We start from the raw sequence: 17,143 nt of genomic DNA, 5'->3' as shown, positions 1-17,143 counted from the left end.
TCTGAGAAACGTGAATCTCTTCAGCCTCCGCAAGAGAAGGCTGAGAGGCAATCTTGTGGCTGCCTAGAAACTCAGCAGGGAATAGGGGACACTCTTGTTTACCAGGGCGCCCCTCGGGGTTACCAGAAATACTGGCCACCAATTGAAGGAGAACAGATTTAGATTGGACATAAGGAAGAAATTCTTTATGGTAAGGGTTGCCAAAATATGGATGGGCTGCCAAGGGAAGGGGTGCTTTCCCCTACCTTGGAGGTGTTCAAGAAGAGATTAGACAGGCATTTGGCTGGGGTTACTTAACCCCAGCACTCTATCCTGCCTGGAGCAGGGGGTCAGACCCAATGATCTACCAGGTCCCCTCCGACCCTAGAAATCTATGAAATCCCTGATGAGGCAAACAAGAGTGGAAATCTTGAAAAGGCTGTACTTACCGCGAGTTACTGGCGAATCTCAGTGGTGGCTCTATACCATGCGAAAAGGTGCTATGCAGATGATCTCTCTCCAGAGAATCTGCTTAAAAACCTCAAAAACTCTTCTTAGACTCAGGGGCTAGGGACAGAAGTTACACATAAACCTGTTTAAGTCATCAGAAACTGGTTTAAACTTGTAACAGAGCAGAAGTTCAGTGCAAATAAACCAGTTTCAAAATGACAAACTGGTTTAAGATAAATCTGGTTGAATGTAGTATCAGGCTTAACTGATTTGGGTCAAACTGGTTTATGAAACTTCTGTCCTAGACCCCTTTCTGGTTCAAGTTAAATCAACGTGCTTTCCTGCCGTGGGCTGGGCTGTGCTGTCCGTTCCAGCAGAGAAGGGTTGGTGAGTGGGGGGAGGGGGGGCAGGGACTGCCTTCCCCTACCAAGCAAACCCCAGATGGGGTCTGGGGCCAGGGAGGGAGGTTAAAAACTTTCCTTCTCCCGAGTATGGAGCTGCCCTGGCCTGCCCTGCCTTGCTAAAATTTTACTGCTGGCTGCAACTGCAGACCACAAACCCCAGAGGCACCTGGAAACAGAAAGAGGAAGTGATGAGCAACCCTGCAGAGTCCTGCTGCTGTAATTCTGGACTGCAAGGGCAGCAGGAAGAACCAGCAAACACGGCCCATTCTGGCTATGCTCTAGGGCCCTCTGGCTTGAGCCACTGCAGGTATGTGGCTGCATTTCTGGAATTAGAAGTGACTGTCTGTCCAGTTGTTTCTTAATTTAATTTCTGCATTTTAGATTGACCTTTAACGGCTGAATTGATTCAGCCTTGGGCTTTTTAACTGCTGTATTTAGCCAGGAAGCATAAACTACATAGGGCTGGCACACTGGGATTGAAATGAAGCCGTAAGCTCTCAGATGTGAGAGACAAACCAGGGCTGCAATCGCCATGCTATCCACTGGGGAAGATTTCCCCCTTACCATTGCTGCTGTGGGATGATTCTTAGGGTCAAATTCTGTTTCCACAGACACTGTGTAAAGTCAATAGAGTTACTCTGGATTCACTCCATTGTGATGGAGAGCAGGATTTGAATTTCAGGACATCAAATCAGGGTATGGGGTTTGCTCCACCCATAAGTCTGAATTGTGCAAAAGTCTTCTGATCACCAGTATTTCAACCTATTTCAGCATCCTGGGCTGAATGGCAAATCTGAGCACCACTGTTGCTGGGGTTGAATTGAGGGTCAAGTCCAGATCAAGATTTCATGTCTCAGGCTCACCTCTGGTTTCTGTGCTAGCTGGCATAAGCTCAGGTCACACACTACTTCAGATAAATGTCCAAATCTGCATTTAGTAACAACACAGATGACTCGCCCCCAAATTTAAGGTTAATCTTTTAAGAAATTATACCATTAATGGGCTAGGTTTTTCTTCTATCAGACTCAGAACAGCTACAATGTTTTTCTCCTTCCCAGCTAAGCCCTTTTTCAGACCAGGCTCTGTTGGAAATACTCCACAAAAGCAGAAACCACAGAAAGAAGACAGTTCTGGCTAGTCACCGTCTCCCCCTCTGCCTGGGGAACCACCAGGTGTTTTATGGGACAACAGACAATGGCAACATTATTTTCACATTTTTTCAGTGTGGCCCTCTTGGTAAGTGTCATTTCCCTGTTATTCATAGGCCTTGGATTGGATGTAATGGGAGGGATCCTATTTGAAGTCGGAAATTCTTAGGTCACTTTTGAACCTTGTACACAAAGTGCAGCTGCCCAGCTGACAGCAGAGTGAGCACCAGCCTTTTTGAGCAGTTTAAGTGCAACAAGGGAGCAACTTGTCTGACTGAAACCTGCTTTATGATCATTTTACAAAAAGCATCCCCTATAAAAGCAGTGAGTTGTGACATGAGCAATTTAGACTTCTAATTGCTTGGAGGTCAGAAAGCATTCTCCCTTGTTCCTATGAGTCAAGGCTGCTGTGTACTTGTGGACAGCTTTTTGCAGTGTTCAGAGCTTTTCCAGCTTGGATACAGTCATTTTCCATTAAGTTGGCAAGTCCTAAATTTTTATTGCTAGTTGGATGGCACCTTCTCCATCAGCTCTGGAATAAAACTTATGCTGGCTTTCACCAAAAGGTTCAAACAGGTAAAGTCTCTGAGCCTCTGCTGACAAAAACTGTTTTACGCTCACTGTCATTTGGATTAAAAACAAGACAACAAATTCAGACAATGTGTAAAACATGGCACGCATGCAATCTGGACAGTTCATAAAGCTCCCACAATACAGCTTTACTCGCAGTATGAGACAGGACTAAAATGTAATTTAAAAATAACTGGGGATAATGTCACTGGCCCATATTTGTAGAGCACTTTGAGCTTTATGGAAGGAGAGAGAGCTGCTCCATCAGATCTATTCCATGTACTGGGACAGGGATTTGACCAGTTACTAAATCTATTGACTGTTCCTTTGAAAAAAATCAGCTCCTTGAATCCCACCTGGGAAGCTAGTACAGCAGACGGAGAAGAAGCTGGCTTAACGTCGGAAGGCCCTAGTCATAAAGCAGTGCCTCCTAGTCTCAGTGCTTGTACGCACCCGGTTGCAAGAGTGGGATTTGAAAATGCCGAACACTGCCTGCTGAGCCATACTGACGTGAGCAATGGGAAAAAAACCAGGACAGGAGTGTGTAGCGACAGCCACACCTCTGCTTGCTTTTCACGCTGAAAGTATGTTGTCTGCTGTGTGATCTCTGGAAAACCCAAGAGATATCAGTGCCCGGTGACTAAGACAGATATGTTCTGCAATGATGCTTCCCAGCTCTGACCCCCTCAGGCAGACAGGCATTTGTTGCTAGGTGAAGAAGTTTACTTCTATCTAAGGGCTTGGCCTTGTGGGTTAACTCTCTAGTATTGCATAGGCATGGTATTTTATAGGTTGCAAAATACCTCCTCAGGTGTCCCTGCCCACACCATGAAACAGCTGGCTACTGCCTGGGCAGTAAATAAGGCTGGTATGGGGTTCCAAGTGGGCCATGGCTGGCTATGTTGCAAACAGCTGTTATCCGTGTGGAAAATATTCCAGTGACACTGAGGCCTCCTGTGCTTTCTCTAACACTCAGTCTCTTCACTGCCGCTTTCCCAATGCCTTCTGCCTTTGGACAGGACTTCGGACCACACAGAACTTGAGCACTGACCAACAAGCTTCAACATGCCAATTTACAGAGAGAAGCTCCCATGCTCTTGCTCCTGCGTGGCTCTAACCTCCCTAGTCTTTCAGTTACTGCCACCACTTTCCATCTCAGCTCTTTGGCAGCTGAAGCAGGCATCATGGACAAAGATGTGCACAGTTTGTATGTTCACCAGCCACCTTTGTTCAGAAGTGCCTCTACCCTTATGCTGCCCTTTCGCATTTTTTCTTTGTAAATTCACATACCCTGAGCATGCAGGATGCATTTACTAGAGGATGCTACATCTGTGTATTTCAGCTACATCTGAGGTGTGAGACAGTCTTTTCGGTGCCGTTAGGACAGCCCTGACATGACATTCTCCCTCAGAGATGGTTTGTGGAAAGGGAATTCCAGATTCCTTGACATCAGAGGAAAGCACTAAAAAAAACCCATAAACCTAATCTTGCAGGGATTTTCACAGCACAAGCTGAGTGCCAACAAAAAGTTTCATCTACTAAGCAAATGAATAATAGGTTGTAATGTTTGAGTAGATCTCAACACAGGAGTGAGTTAGATCTCATGTTTGAGTAGATCTCAACACAGGACTGAGGTAGTGTAGTTCCTATTAAAGTAAATGCGTGCTCAGAAATCAAGTCAGACTTTGGATACTAGGCCCATAGCTCCAGGAGTTATCACTTCCCCTGCTAAATTTGGGGGGGGGAGGTGTCTTTTTCACATTGACAGATTTTGCACAGCAGAAATAATTGCAAAATATTTTACCATTATTGTCTTGGTTTGTGCCTGAGACTTTTTCATTAGGGAACCATCTGGGTGCACATCAAAAACATATTCCAGAGAGTGCACATCAAAAACAGTGCAGTACACATCAAAAACATATTCCAGAGAGACTATAAATGCACAATGGAGTAAATCAGAGTGTGCAGCTGATCTAGCACAGTGCAGTAAAGAAGAAAAGAGCTGGCTACACAGCTTTGCCAAGTCACAGTAGGTGAATCAATTCCCTCATCCATCGCAAGACACCTGACAAGCACTCGCTCAGCCTCAACTTTCTTTTCCCCTTAGCTAGAAATAGATAAACAGAATCTTGTGTACAAAGGGCTCCAACCCCCCTTCACTTTATTACAAAAACCGCTGGTCCAAAAGCCCCCCCCCCCCCCAATATTTACCCCACCGGCCATGCTGAATATTGTGGATATGGATCAGTGTGGTAAGACGTATACAAATACAGGTTGGAACAGATTCAAGGTAGGGTGACTGTGTTGTGGTTGATATATCTGGTAGTGTGATATAGCTCCTAGGTTCCATCCAAGCTTGGAAGCTGTTTGTTCAACCTGTTATTCTTAGGCCAATGTTTTTGTTTTAAGGCAAGAATTTTATTTTTTTGTGTTACATTACTTTTAATTACCTATCTGTCTAAGTCTCAGTCATAATTGCAGGCAGAAAATATTTCCTCAGCCTGATGGTATAGCATCTCACATCAACTTAAACATAAAATAGAGCTTGGGCTTACAAAGGCACTTTGGCATGGCTTTTTCTAGCACTCAGGCCTGAAATCCTGGGAAGAAGCATGTATGTGGGAGGCTGGGGCTGCATTCATGTTTAACCCACATCAAATGCTGTTCTGCTGCCCTCCCTGTCTGCTGAGCTGCATTGAAAGGAATAAAACAGAGCAGAGACTGCTTACCCACCCTCCCCTGGTTCAGCAAGAAAGAAAGCCTGCAATGAGTCTGGTGGCTCCTCTACTGAGTACAAGGAGAACTGAAGGTGTCCTGAATCAGACAAGATCACACCCCATAATAGCTCTTTTACTCTCTTGCACAGCGAACATCTTTCTTGGGGCAGGGAGTGACAGTGTCCAAGTCAGTGGTCTCAGGAGAGGACTAAATTAGCTCCTGAGGTCCCTTCCAGCCCTACTTTTCTATGATTCTATGATACATCTGAATCTCTTCCTGTGTTTTATAGGAACTATCTACATCATGATCTAGCTGAAAGTTGCTTTAAGGAAACCTGATGTACCCTAACTTATCTCTTATTGATGTTATACCAGGGGTGTCAAACATGGTTTGACCCATGGTTTGAATGGTTTGAATCTGGCCAACAAACCCATTCCGTCTGGTCCAATTAGTTGGTGGGCCAGGGAATTTGAGGATCCCCTTGGATATGGCTGTCAGTGGCAAGGGGGGATGGGACGAACAAGGACAGCGCTGACACAGGGTCATACGTATCTCAAGGACCAGCTTCTCACCTATGCCCCATCACGGACCCTAAGGCTAGCTGAGAGCAGAGTCTTGCAAGCACAATTAGTACACAAAGTCCACTTGGCAAAAACACATGGGAGAAGTTGCTCCTAAACTCTGGAATTCTGTCCCTCTTGAGCCCCACCAGAGCCCAAGCCCAAACAACTTTTGGAAGCACTACAAGACCTTTCTGTTTGGACATGAACCAAAACTAGGCTGAGATGCTGTTTGGTGGGTTTCTGCTTTATGTTGGTTTATTCTATTATTTTGTTTCATTTAATCTAGTTGCCCTATTGTCTGTTTCTCTTGCTGTGAGCTGCCCTAAGCCTTTGTTAGGAAGGGCAGGATATACATAATATAAATAAATAACAGGTAACTTCTGCACTGAGGAGTTTATAATCTAACCCCACATATGATGCAACAATGTTGGTATGACCAACCAGGAAAGACTGAGGATAAGTGACAGGAAGATGTAGCTACACCATTGGGTGTGGGGCCCCAATAATTGCCCATAAAACGTAGGGAGTTTTGATTTTGATGCAGGCCGGGTAAGCACCCGCCACTCTTGCAGGTGGCTGAGTGGCCAGAAGCCACAGCTAGAACCCCATGCACTGGTGTAGGAGCTGCCTGGCTGAAGCTCCCTTTTGGCCTGAGGCAATGCAGCAAGAGCAGGAGGAGCCATCACTGGAGGTGAGGGGTGCAGAGCAGACCCAGGCAGCTGCAGCCACACTAGGAGCAGCCTTGCTGGAGGCTGTGTGTGCTGGCCCCCAGGGCTGGGCCAGTAGGCACAGGCTAGACCATGGTGCAGACTGCTCTGGGCTGGGCTCAGCCTCAGGTGGAGCACTGCAGGGGCAGCTGCAGGCTGGATTGAATCAATTGCCAGGCACTCCCTCCAGGCCAGATTCAATTAGTTGGTGGGCTAGATCTACCAATTAATTGGTGGGTACAACTGTACCTGGCCAATGGCACTGAAACCACCTTTGGTCTTTGGGAATGAGGTCTGGCTAGCAGTGCCAGTGACAGCCTGGCTAACAAGAATTGGGTCAGGCAGCAGCACCAGTTCAAGAAGCGATGGGAGTGAGTGAATGGAGTATCATGTTCTCAGCCATCCGGGAGGAGAGAAGTGCCATGTTTTTTATGTCAGAGCTGGGGAGAGAGAGAGAGAGAGAGAGAGAGGCATGGAGGCACCAGCCAGGAGTGGCTTGAGGAGGGGAGAGGCTTTTTTTGAACAATGTATAACTGAATGTGTTTCATGCTGAAGTTATTAAGATGATTTTACATTGACTTTAAAGGAAGGACACTGGATATTATATTTGACTTAGTAAAAAAGAAAAGTTGTAGGTTCACAAGCATCTTTGTTCCATTTTCCTTAGGTAAGAGCGTGAGATTGAAATGCTAAAGCAAATTCTAAGGGAAGGCATCAGAAGGGAGCACTGTTATTCACAATTTGCCAAGTTCTTAGCATTCAAGTTGTCCCTTTTGGATCATGCAAGGTTGCATGTAGAGACAGTGGGTAGAAAGAGCCAGAGAATTTGCTCTCTGCTTCTGGGCCTTCACTAGTGCCCATGCTTGAGATTAATTATGGGCTTTGACACATGGAAGAAAAGCTAGTTCTGCAAGTGGCTTAATCATCCTCATTCCAGGCCTGGTTTGTCTGTGTAAGTAAAACCCATTTCACTGAGAGTTTATCCAGATTCTCTCACTGACTGCTTTGTGCAGCTGACTTCCATGGCCCTGAACATCTCCCACTGCTCAGCAGAGAGATGACTCCTCAGTCAGCAGGGGACATTGGTGCTGAAGGAGTGGCCATGGGATTTACAAAGCTGTGGCACATGTTGTCTTTCCCTGACTCCACTGCCTGCCATGGGTCCTGTGGTTTCATTCTGAGGATGCGGCCATTTTCTCTGGGAGTCATGCTGTAACACCCACAGCCCCTTTATGCTTCCCAGCCCCAGATGGCCTCTAGGAAAAGCACAGCGAGAGCCATCTGACTGGCATTCTGCCAGGCTAACAGTAGCACTTCCCCTGCACCCCACCCTAATGTATGAAATGGGGACAGCTGGTCAGAAAATCCCATTTCCACTTCAGGATAGTTTTTGAAATGGAACTGGAACTGAGATGCTAAAAAGTCCTGAGAGCCAAGAGATCCTGCTAGTGCAAGACAAACTTCCTGAAGTAGAGGATGGACAAGCCCTGAGCACCCAGGCTGCCCAGAAGCCATGAGCTTGGAGGCTGGGCTCCCAGGACTGCCAGACTGTCAGCTTCCCACTGGGCAGACTGAGGAGGTGGATGAGCTCACAGGAAACCAGGGAGGTTTCCAATGGAAAAACATTCTGCTGGAAAATTTCCAGTTCTAATAACTGGACTATTGCTGAGACTCAGGTACTTCTTGGCATGAGAAAGAGCAACCCATTGCATTTTTGTTGGTTTCTGGCTCCTTGTGTAAATTTCCCCATGTACTAGACACCTAACAGCAACTGAAGTTAGCCCCCAGAAGGGGGGTTGTAAATCCCTTCCAGTGCAAATGGAACTTCTCTTCCCAAGAATGACAATGATCATTAATTGGTGTTATTGAGAAGGTAGCGTTTTCTTTGGTAAGGTCTTTACTGCTTTAGGCAACCACATACACTCCTGGCAACATCTTGAGACAAGCCACGCTGGCAATATATAGTATATGCCTTGCTTGGAAAGACTGTCTGAGAAAGCAGCTTGCTTCCCAACTCCAATTCCAACATTTTGTAAACTTGGCAAGGCCAACAACATAAACTGGCTAAGCCACAGGAATAACTGATGCCTGACAGACAGAACTGCAAAACTGACTGTACTGCACATACGCACTGGTTGTTTTGCATAGACAGATTAACGAATGGGCTAGCTTGGGCCCTGGGTCCCCAGATGCCTAGAGGGCAGGCACAGGGGGAGGGGAGGCAGCTCGGGGTGAACAAAACTGGTGGCCGGGCCAGGCTAGGCCTGGCATGCAGGATGCAGCAAGCTGTGGCTACCGGATACCAGGCAGGGTACGGGATGCAGGGCACAACCCTGCCAGAGCTCTGGGAGCATCCAGAGCCGATGGCAGCAGGGAGCAGAGTTGGGTGGCCCCAGCACAGGCAGGTTCTGACCTGGCCCAGCCGTGATCCTGCGCATTTGTTGGATGCTGCTGCAGCCAAACTGAGCTTTAGTGGGGTGAGGGACCACCCTCAGAGCTCGGTCCACACTGCATGCACCCAGAGGACAGTGGTCCTGCACGCCTGGTGCTGCCCAGCCACAGGGTAATGTTGTGTGGGGTCCTGCATGATTGGCCCCAGGCTTCAGCTCCAGCATGGACCTATGAGTGGGGGCAGCTGTGGCTCCTCCCCCGGGCCTGAGGGGCAGCACATCCAGCTCTGGCTGCTTCTCCCACTGCACTGGCCAGGGACAAAGTACTTGGCTGCAGGACAGGGTGCATTGGGGGGGGTGAGGGGAGGCAGGCTGTGCGGGGGGAGCCTCGGACCCAGGGCCCCAATGAATCTTAATCCGCCCCTGCTTTTTTGCAAAGGAGGCTCTGTTAGCTGGCTTCTGGGCTGTTAACAGAGTTCCCTACCGTTCATTATTCAGGGTCATTCTTGGTGGATCCAGGTTGGGGTTCTCCATGGACTCCATCTGAGGACAGCGTAGGAAATAGTAGAGGGTGTGGAGGGCATCTGGAGACCAGATGATGGGTTGCTGCTGCCTGGTTTGCCGAACAGGGCTCATACCAGGGCGGAGGGTGTTCAGACACTGCATGTGGTGCATTGCTCGTGATACCAAGTCACCTGCTCAAAAGAAGAGAGGAGAAAGGAATAGCATTTCTGAAGGCTCCTCCAGGATCCACTCAGTTAAACCTAACTTCATGAGTGAAACTTCCTTTGTGCGCAATTATTATTTTTCCTCCCCTAAGTCAAAATGTGGGCTTCAGATCTGACACCTTATAGATTACTGCAGTGGAAATTTAATTTCCTATTAAACTACTATCTAGGTTACTATGCCTGCCGGCTGGTATCTGGCTAATGACTTCACAAGGATTTTCTTCCTATGTAAATGCTGTTTCATGTTAATCCTTCTCCCTACTGTCACACGTACCAGTTTTTCTCGACAGATTTTGACTAACAAGATTCTTGGCTAACACTAGGTCGCAGGCCTAGTTTATGCAAGGAGAAACCAAGGCAGCATCAATGCAGGTGTTTTGCTCCTGTCTCCCATTTCTCTATCTTATGAGGCTGGATGTTTCCCTTTGTTGAGGTTAGCCAAAGGTGACAGAGGGAGCCTGTATTCTATCTGGAAGACCCTTCTTGTCAGGTCCTTTTTCTCTTGTCTGCACTCTTCTCTCCCTGCAGATTCCTCCCAAAGGGTGACAAAACCCAGCTCCTTTATTAACAAGCCAGGCTTTATCTTGTTTGATCTGCACAGACACTGCTGGAGGTGTGCCCTTCATTCTCGAGAAAGGCTCCATCCAAGGGGAAAGCACCTCCCATTTTCTGAGTTGCTCAAGTCCTCTGGGATCCTGAACCCTGGCCAACCTTCCTCTGTGTCAAAACACTGGCAACTCAATGACCATGTGGCTGGGAAAGGGAAAGAAGCCTCTATTACCCAGCTGTTATATAGAGAAAGTTCTAACAAAGACCCCTGAAAACGGGCAGAAGTTTCCATGGCTGCATTCCCAAAAGACCACAGAGCTACTGAAGCCCTGTGGTCGCAGTGTGAGCCTTTGGCTATATAACGCCTGAGAGTTCTGTTGTGGCCCCTTGGTTGAAGCACATCCTATTTACCCTGCTTTTACCACAAAGCATTTAGTAGTCTTACAGTAAAGCCCTCAAACCCTCCTGTTACAGTAGTGTTCCTGGCATACCACTGGTGAACCAGGGCTACAGAACACTATACACAGACAGCATCTATTTTTCCCTAAGAGAAACCTCGAAAACACTCGCAGGAAATGTTAGTCCATTGTGTTCTATGGTTACAATTCTGGGAAAGGATGGGACTGAAACAGCCACCAGCATTGCAAAGCTGGTTCCTGAGAAGGCGCCTTGAACTTAGCCACACAAATGGTGAACTCCCTCTCCAGCTCTTCCCTACAATATTTAAGATGATGCTGATCCCCATAGGTCTAACATCAGGAAGACTGAGTTTACTAGGCAACCTGTAGCTGAACCCTTTAGGAACTGATTTTACACAGCTCAGGAAAAATACATGGCTACTATATGTCTGAGCATTACAATGTTATTAACAATTCAGATCGATGGGGTGTTAAAACCTCTCTTTGCAACATGGGGTTGTGCCACTAGTTTGTCACATAGTAAATTTATTTTAAGGGCAGACTCCAGAGTGGAAAAACTTCCTAATGTCTCTGCTTTGTTACTTCTGTAGCTCCTGAATCTTTCCATGGGATCTCAACCTTCTTAAAATAATCCCATGAATCTTGTAGCATCAGTGTTAGCTCAGAAACCCGTACGATTATAAAAAAGAAGCGTCTGGAATTCAAATTTTCAGTGCAGAATAACATTCCCTCAACCCCTGCACTCCCTCTCCCAATGTTTTTGGCAACCTACAGCCCGCATTTTTTATAATCAGTAGGTGACTGTATCAGGAGAGCCATTCACTAGATGCAATGACCAAGCTGGCCAAAGCAAGGACTGGGGAAGAGGGAGAGAGAGGAAGCTGCATTCAATCATGGACTCATGCTACAAATGCTCTCTTGTGTTCCAGGATAAATAGAGGTGTGTTAAAGGAATTTGAAAAACCTCAAATTAAAGCAGATTGCAAAATAAATGGTGAAACCCACAAGCTCTGGGCCAGCTACTGACATTCATTAGCATTCAGATGATGGAAACTGATGGCAGTGGAGATTTTGCAGAGGGAAAAAACAGACCAGGGAAACACAAATCATTTGGGTTTACCTTAAAGGGGCATTGTCAAGTAGTTTAGACCCAAAAGATAGGCTCTATTAACAAAAATAAGTTTACCAAATTTATTGTAACACAGGTGCTCTGGGGATTGCTGGCTTGGAACTTACTGTCCACGTTGCTGAGGACTTCCAATTCAGTTTTCCAGGAGTAGAATGATGAAGGGGATCTCAGGTACTTTGATGGGAAAATGCAGCAAACCCTTCACTAACACTGAAGCCATTAAGTAGCAAAATGCTGGAAAGGGCACATTTTAGGGATCTCCAAAGCAAATTAAGCATAAAACATTCTAATGGAGTAATCTGATTTTCCATGGATAGCATTCTGAAACAATCAAGTCTTATACAGTGTAGGGCTGATACTGCTCACACTGAAGGTAATGGCAAGATGCCCACTGACTTCAATGCGAACAGACCTCAGATTTTATTTAAATGAACAATTACATCTGAAACTCACTCAGTTCTGAGATGCTTCCAACGCAGGTCGCCAAGAGCGACTGTTCTAAAGTCCGGAGTTCCAGCTGGGCATAAGCATCAGCCCGTCCATCACTGCATATGGAGCCATCGTTGTAAGGGCTAAAGTAGGCAGGCAGGGACAGTACACCTGGGGAGAGGAAAGAACAAGCCCATTACAGATGAGGACCTAAATGGTAGGAAAGCAGGACCCTCTGCATTTGGAATGGCAATGGGGAATCTGAATGCTGCTTTCACAGCTAGAGTACTCAAAAGGCCTTTTGAACAGTTCAAACCACACCAATTAGTGCTGTCAATTAACACTGGTAGGGCAGAAGCTGGGCAACTGGGCTCTCAGGAGAAACCCAGATACTGGCTGCAGCCTGGAAACAAACTGCACTTAAAACACAATTACAATGGCAGCTTTTAGGATGCAAAAGAAGTCTCTAAAATGCTGTATGTAGTAACAGGCTGTGTGAGCTCAGGCTGCCTGTACAGAACTTTAATCAGCTCCTTAGATACAATGGCTTCTTTTCAGGGGAGAGGAGCATGTCTTCAATTCCATCAGAGGTGAACAGCTTCCACAGATTCTCTGCATATTTTGCATAAATGACCTGGCTTGTGAACCTGCATGCAGTTCTGAATGCAGAGAGTTGGGTGGTTACATGTGTGAGCACCTGGAGATGCAAAATCTACACCTGTGGGTTTGGAAGCTGACTGCAAATAAGTTCCCTACTAAACCGTTTTTATTCATTTCTTTAAATGACCCAACTAGAAAATTAGAAATAATCATTTCATTTTTTTGCACAATTAAGCACGGCTGTAAAATAACTGTGTCATACCCATAATGCGCAAGCAGTTTCTTGCAGACCTACAATCTACTCTCAGCATCGCTTCTTTTAGCCTTAAAGAAATCAGGGACAAACTGAGTGAGTTTGGAGTTAATGGAATTGCAGGGGTGGAAGTACCGTCCAGAGCCCGATGTAATGCAGGCAGTTTCTGACCACGTGTTCACAGGAAACAGCCACTGCACCAGAATCCTGCAGTTCTAATCTTCGGTCCATCAAAGAACTCTAGCAAATGTACCTCAGTCCTGATGCATTTCTTGCTATTCTAGGCCTGGGAGACAGCTCTTGTCAATACTGCTCAACCTTGAGCTGTGGCACTCTAAGCAATTTAATCTTTAGTCCCCCACACACCTCTGAGAATGCATTTAACTTCTGACCTGCAGAGCCCTCAACTGTTCTGGCTGTAGGTGTGGAGAATGCTTCATTGCCCATCTGCAGCCACCTCCTGTCATTTCAGTCCTGTGCCTCCCCATCAAGCAGGGAATTGCCAGTTGAACTGCACCACACCAGGAGAGATCTTTGCCTTCGTTTTGATGTTTTCTTTCAAAATTTTACTCAGAATTGATCTCCTTTACCGTGCTCACATCCTGCTCTGTGGCAAAGCCAACAACTGTATCAAGAACTTCCTGGACATTTTGAGGATAAGGGAATGATTTATCCTGCTGTGGTCCTGCACTGTACATCACTGTTAGCTAACAGAGAAACCCCTGCCAACGGTTTCTGTAATCTGAATAATTAGGAAGCCGAAGCACTAAGAATTAATAGAAGCAACACATGCAGACTGGAAGAGCTTGCTGAAAACTGTAGTTATGCACACAGAGCCTGAGATCACTTCCTTTTTCTGAGTTAAGGTCTATGAAAGAACAGTTTAAAACATATGGGTTGAATTTATGGCAGTGGAAGAATGAAAATGGGCTGATTTGTCAAAAGATTCAAATGAAGGCACACAACCCTGCAAAGGTGGAAACAGAAACTGGCAGTTACATTAATAAAACAGGCAGGGCAACAACAACAACAAAAATTTGGAGGAGACTTCTCTCTAAACTGACTTCAACTGATTCTGTCCTCTTAAAAAAAAAGAATTAAAAATAAATAAGAAATCTGCAGCATGATTGAAGCTGAGTAGGGAAATCAATGATGTTTCCTAAGCTTTTCAGGCTATAGTTGGGCAGATGCTGTGAGTACATGGAAAAAAGGGTGATGTATTCCTGCCATGGAAAAGTTGCTTCTGTCCACCGGAAAAGGGTAGTAGTATTAGAAGTATTAGAAGGCACAATATTTAGGGTCCAGTTCCTCCCTTGAATGGGAGAGAGGTATCCCTTGTGTTTGAGAGCAAATAAGCCTTTTGAGCTTAATCCAAAACTCATAAGTGTCTATGGGGAGTTTTCTATTGATCTCAGTAGCTTTCAGTACAGCACCTACATAACAGTAACATTTAAAAATGTTTTTCTTGTTTATTTAGCAATATATATCTTTTTCATTATTGACAGGTATAGCGTCACTAACATAGCCCATTACCCAGCAGCCATCCACCTGAAGACAGGACTAGAGAGCAGAACTGGTCAGAAATATTTTGATGAACCAAAGTTTTGTCAAAAATGCAAAAACACTGAGACTGAAGTATCCCAGGGAGCCCTCCCTGGATTTCTGCCAGCATGCCCCTAGGTCAGCCCTGCCATGCAGTTTGCTCCAGGCATGAGGACCCTGCACTTCTGCGTTTGATAGCTTTGCGGCAGCACCAGCAGGCAGACTGATTGATGCCTTAATACTGTACACTTCTAAGGTCGGTGGCCCCAGTGCAGGGAGCCAGGGCCCATGGCTCTAGATCAGGGGTTTTCAACCTTTTTAAACAAGTGGACCCCTTCTGTCTCAAAGTTTCAGCTCATGTACCTTTTCATATTTTTTGTTTTTTGTTTTTAAGGGGAAGGGGGGGAGGGCAGATCAAGGCCACCACGGTGAGGGAGGGAGTGGGGCTGGGCCAGGGGCAGGCACTACACAGATAGGGTGGAGTGTGGGATGGAGCCATGAGCAGCTTGGTGGGGGGTGCAGGGAGGTCCTGCCGCTGCATGCACCCTGGGAGGGCATGCAGGGGATGTGCCCCCGGATCTGCGCACGAGGTGGGCTGCTGCTGCAGGCTGGGGCTAGGCCAGACTGTGCTCGGGGCAGGTAGCGGAAGCACTGGGTGGGGGCTATAGGAGGGTCTGCAACCACTCCAGAATTCACGGTAGACCCTCTAACCCCACTCCCCAAGCACAGCCTGGACCAACACCCGCGCTGGGCGGGACACAGCTCAGTTCCGCACCCTACCCTGGCTGGGAAGCCCCTGCCCCTGCTCCTGCCCCACTCCCTCCCACACTGCAGGGGCCTTGATCTGCTCCCCCCCACCCTTCCCTCACCAGCGAGACCCAGCTGTGGCTGAGCACGCATGGGGCATTTATAGGCCATATTACTGGCCACATCAGTTCTGCACACCCCTTATGATCTTTTTAAGAACCCCTAGGGTTAAGAACCCCTGCTCTGGACAGTTAATGTCTGTACTTTAAGGCTCCCTGCCATGAAACAGGAGCCTGAAAGGCAATGCAAGCCCTGAAAGCTGCTCAATGAAACTGACATTCTTGCTAGTTTCACTGTTGCTAACATGTCAATTTCACTGGGTAGTTACAAAGTCTCAGGAACATATGTTGTTGCCGGAACACTAGGTGTTGGGTGTTTTTGAAACAAAACTGTCTTGCGATTCTCAGAATTTTGGGGTTTCATTTGATTTGAACCAAAATAAAAAAACCCAAAACAAACAAAACAAACAAACAACCCCCACTCAAATTTCCTGCAAACCAGAAATCCTACTTTTTAGCCTGGTACTGAAGAAACCATCTTGTGAAATACTTTAGTGTTCTTCCTTTAGGGGCTGGAGAGTAAGATGTCCTAACTCTCCCAGCTTTTCAAATGCTCTGTGACCTGAATGGCAGAAACCAACGCCTAAATTCAACCCAATGTAACTCCATTCTTGCAACTCCTTCTAGCAACATATGGCTTGGGATACACAAGTAAGCAGTCATGACCTTCCTCATAGAAAAACAATGAGTACATATATGCCCATAGGCCTTCTTTGTCACCTACAATGCTTCAGGTGCATTGCATACTTTCACAGAAGTTGAGTAGAGGCTATGGGGAGAACAAGCACTTTTGCACATTGCTTTTCAAGAGGCCACGGAACAAATATGCCCCCAAACTCATTATGAAAAGGCCTTCCAATAATTACTTCACTATGCTAATGGAGAGCTCTGCTTCATAGTTCCCATCACTATGATGAGAAGGAAAGTATTATCTTCTCTAACTTTGCTGATGAGGAACTGAGGCACAGAGTGATCTGTAGCCAAATTGAGTACATTGGCATTGGTCCTATCAGGAGCAGATCCCAAACTTTTGTCTTTCAATTGAAAAGAGTTAAACAAGGTTTTTATGATGGACAGAGCCAACTGCACTGCAATATGCTACTGCTGATATTAGAAGTGGCCTGCGGCAACAACAACACAGACACAATCAAATGATGGAATACTTTTCTGAACTGGTGTAACCTACCAGAAAAACAGACCCTCAGCCAGCTGCTCCTCTCACAACTTTCCATAGACAGCCAAGTAGTGTCTACACTGCACTCAAAATGGACATGCTGATGGTAATTCTGACTTGGTAGCACTACATGCATTTGCAAAACCATGTGATATTATGAACAGGCCAGATAGTGAACTCTTGACTCACCTCGGAGAGCTAGTTCAATTTTCTTTCCTCATGTTCAAACAAGAAGTCAGGAGTTTAGAGTTCTATATTTGGCTTCGCCATTGACTCACCAAATGACCTTCAGCAAGTTCCTTCACTACTTGTGCCTCAGTTTCTACACCCATAAGCTGGAGCTTATAACATTTCCCTATGTTCAAGAAGTCTTGTACAGCTTAAGCAATGATGGCAAAAGTGCTTTGTGGGTTGCAGGTATGGGATACTGTAACGGGGCAAAATAATTATGAAAGGTTACTAGTTCTTATTAACTCCTTGGGGCCTGTTTATATTTGGCATTTGGTTTTATGCACTTTAATTTGT

General features: G+C 46.2%; 1 protein-coding gene across 1 annotated transcript in view; it reads right to left on the bottom strand.

The window, feature by feature from the left end:
* Positions 1–17,143, bottom strand: part of ABTB2 (ankyrin repeat and BTB domain containing 2) — a 199,749-nt gene that overhangs the window by 59,382 nt on the left and 123,224 nt on the right. Inside the window, exons 2-3 of the mRNA XM_006014664.3 lie at positions 12,208–12,354; positions 9,414–9,624 (exon numbers count right to left, since the gene is read on the bottom strand). Coding sequence (XP_006014726.1) covers positions 9,414–9,624; positions 12,208–12,354 — 358 coding nt within the window. The remainder of the gene's footprint in view (positions 1–9,413; positions 9,625–12,207; positions 12,355–17,143) is intronic.

Source organism: Alligator sinensis, unplaced genomic scaffold, assembly GCF_000455745.1.
Source record: "Alligator sinensis unplaced genomic scaffold, ASM45574v1 scaffold442_1, whole genome shotgun sequence".
In the NCBI taxonomy this organism is placed as follows: Eukaryota; Metazoa; Chordata; order Crocodylia; family Alligatoridae; genus Alligator; species Alligator sinensis.
This window is presented reverse-complemented; position numbering and strand designations above follow the sequence as displayed.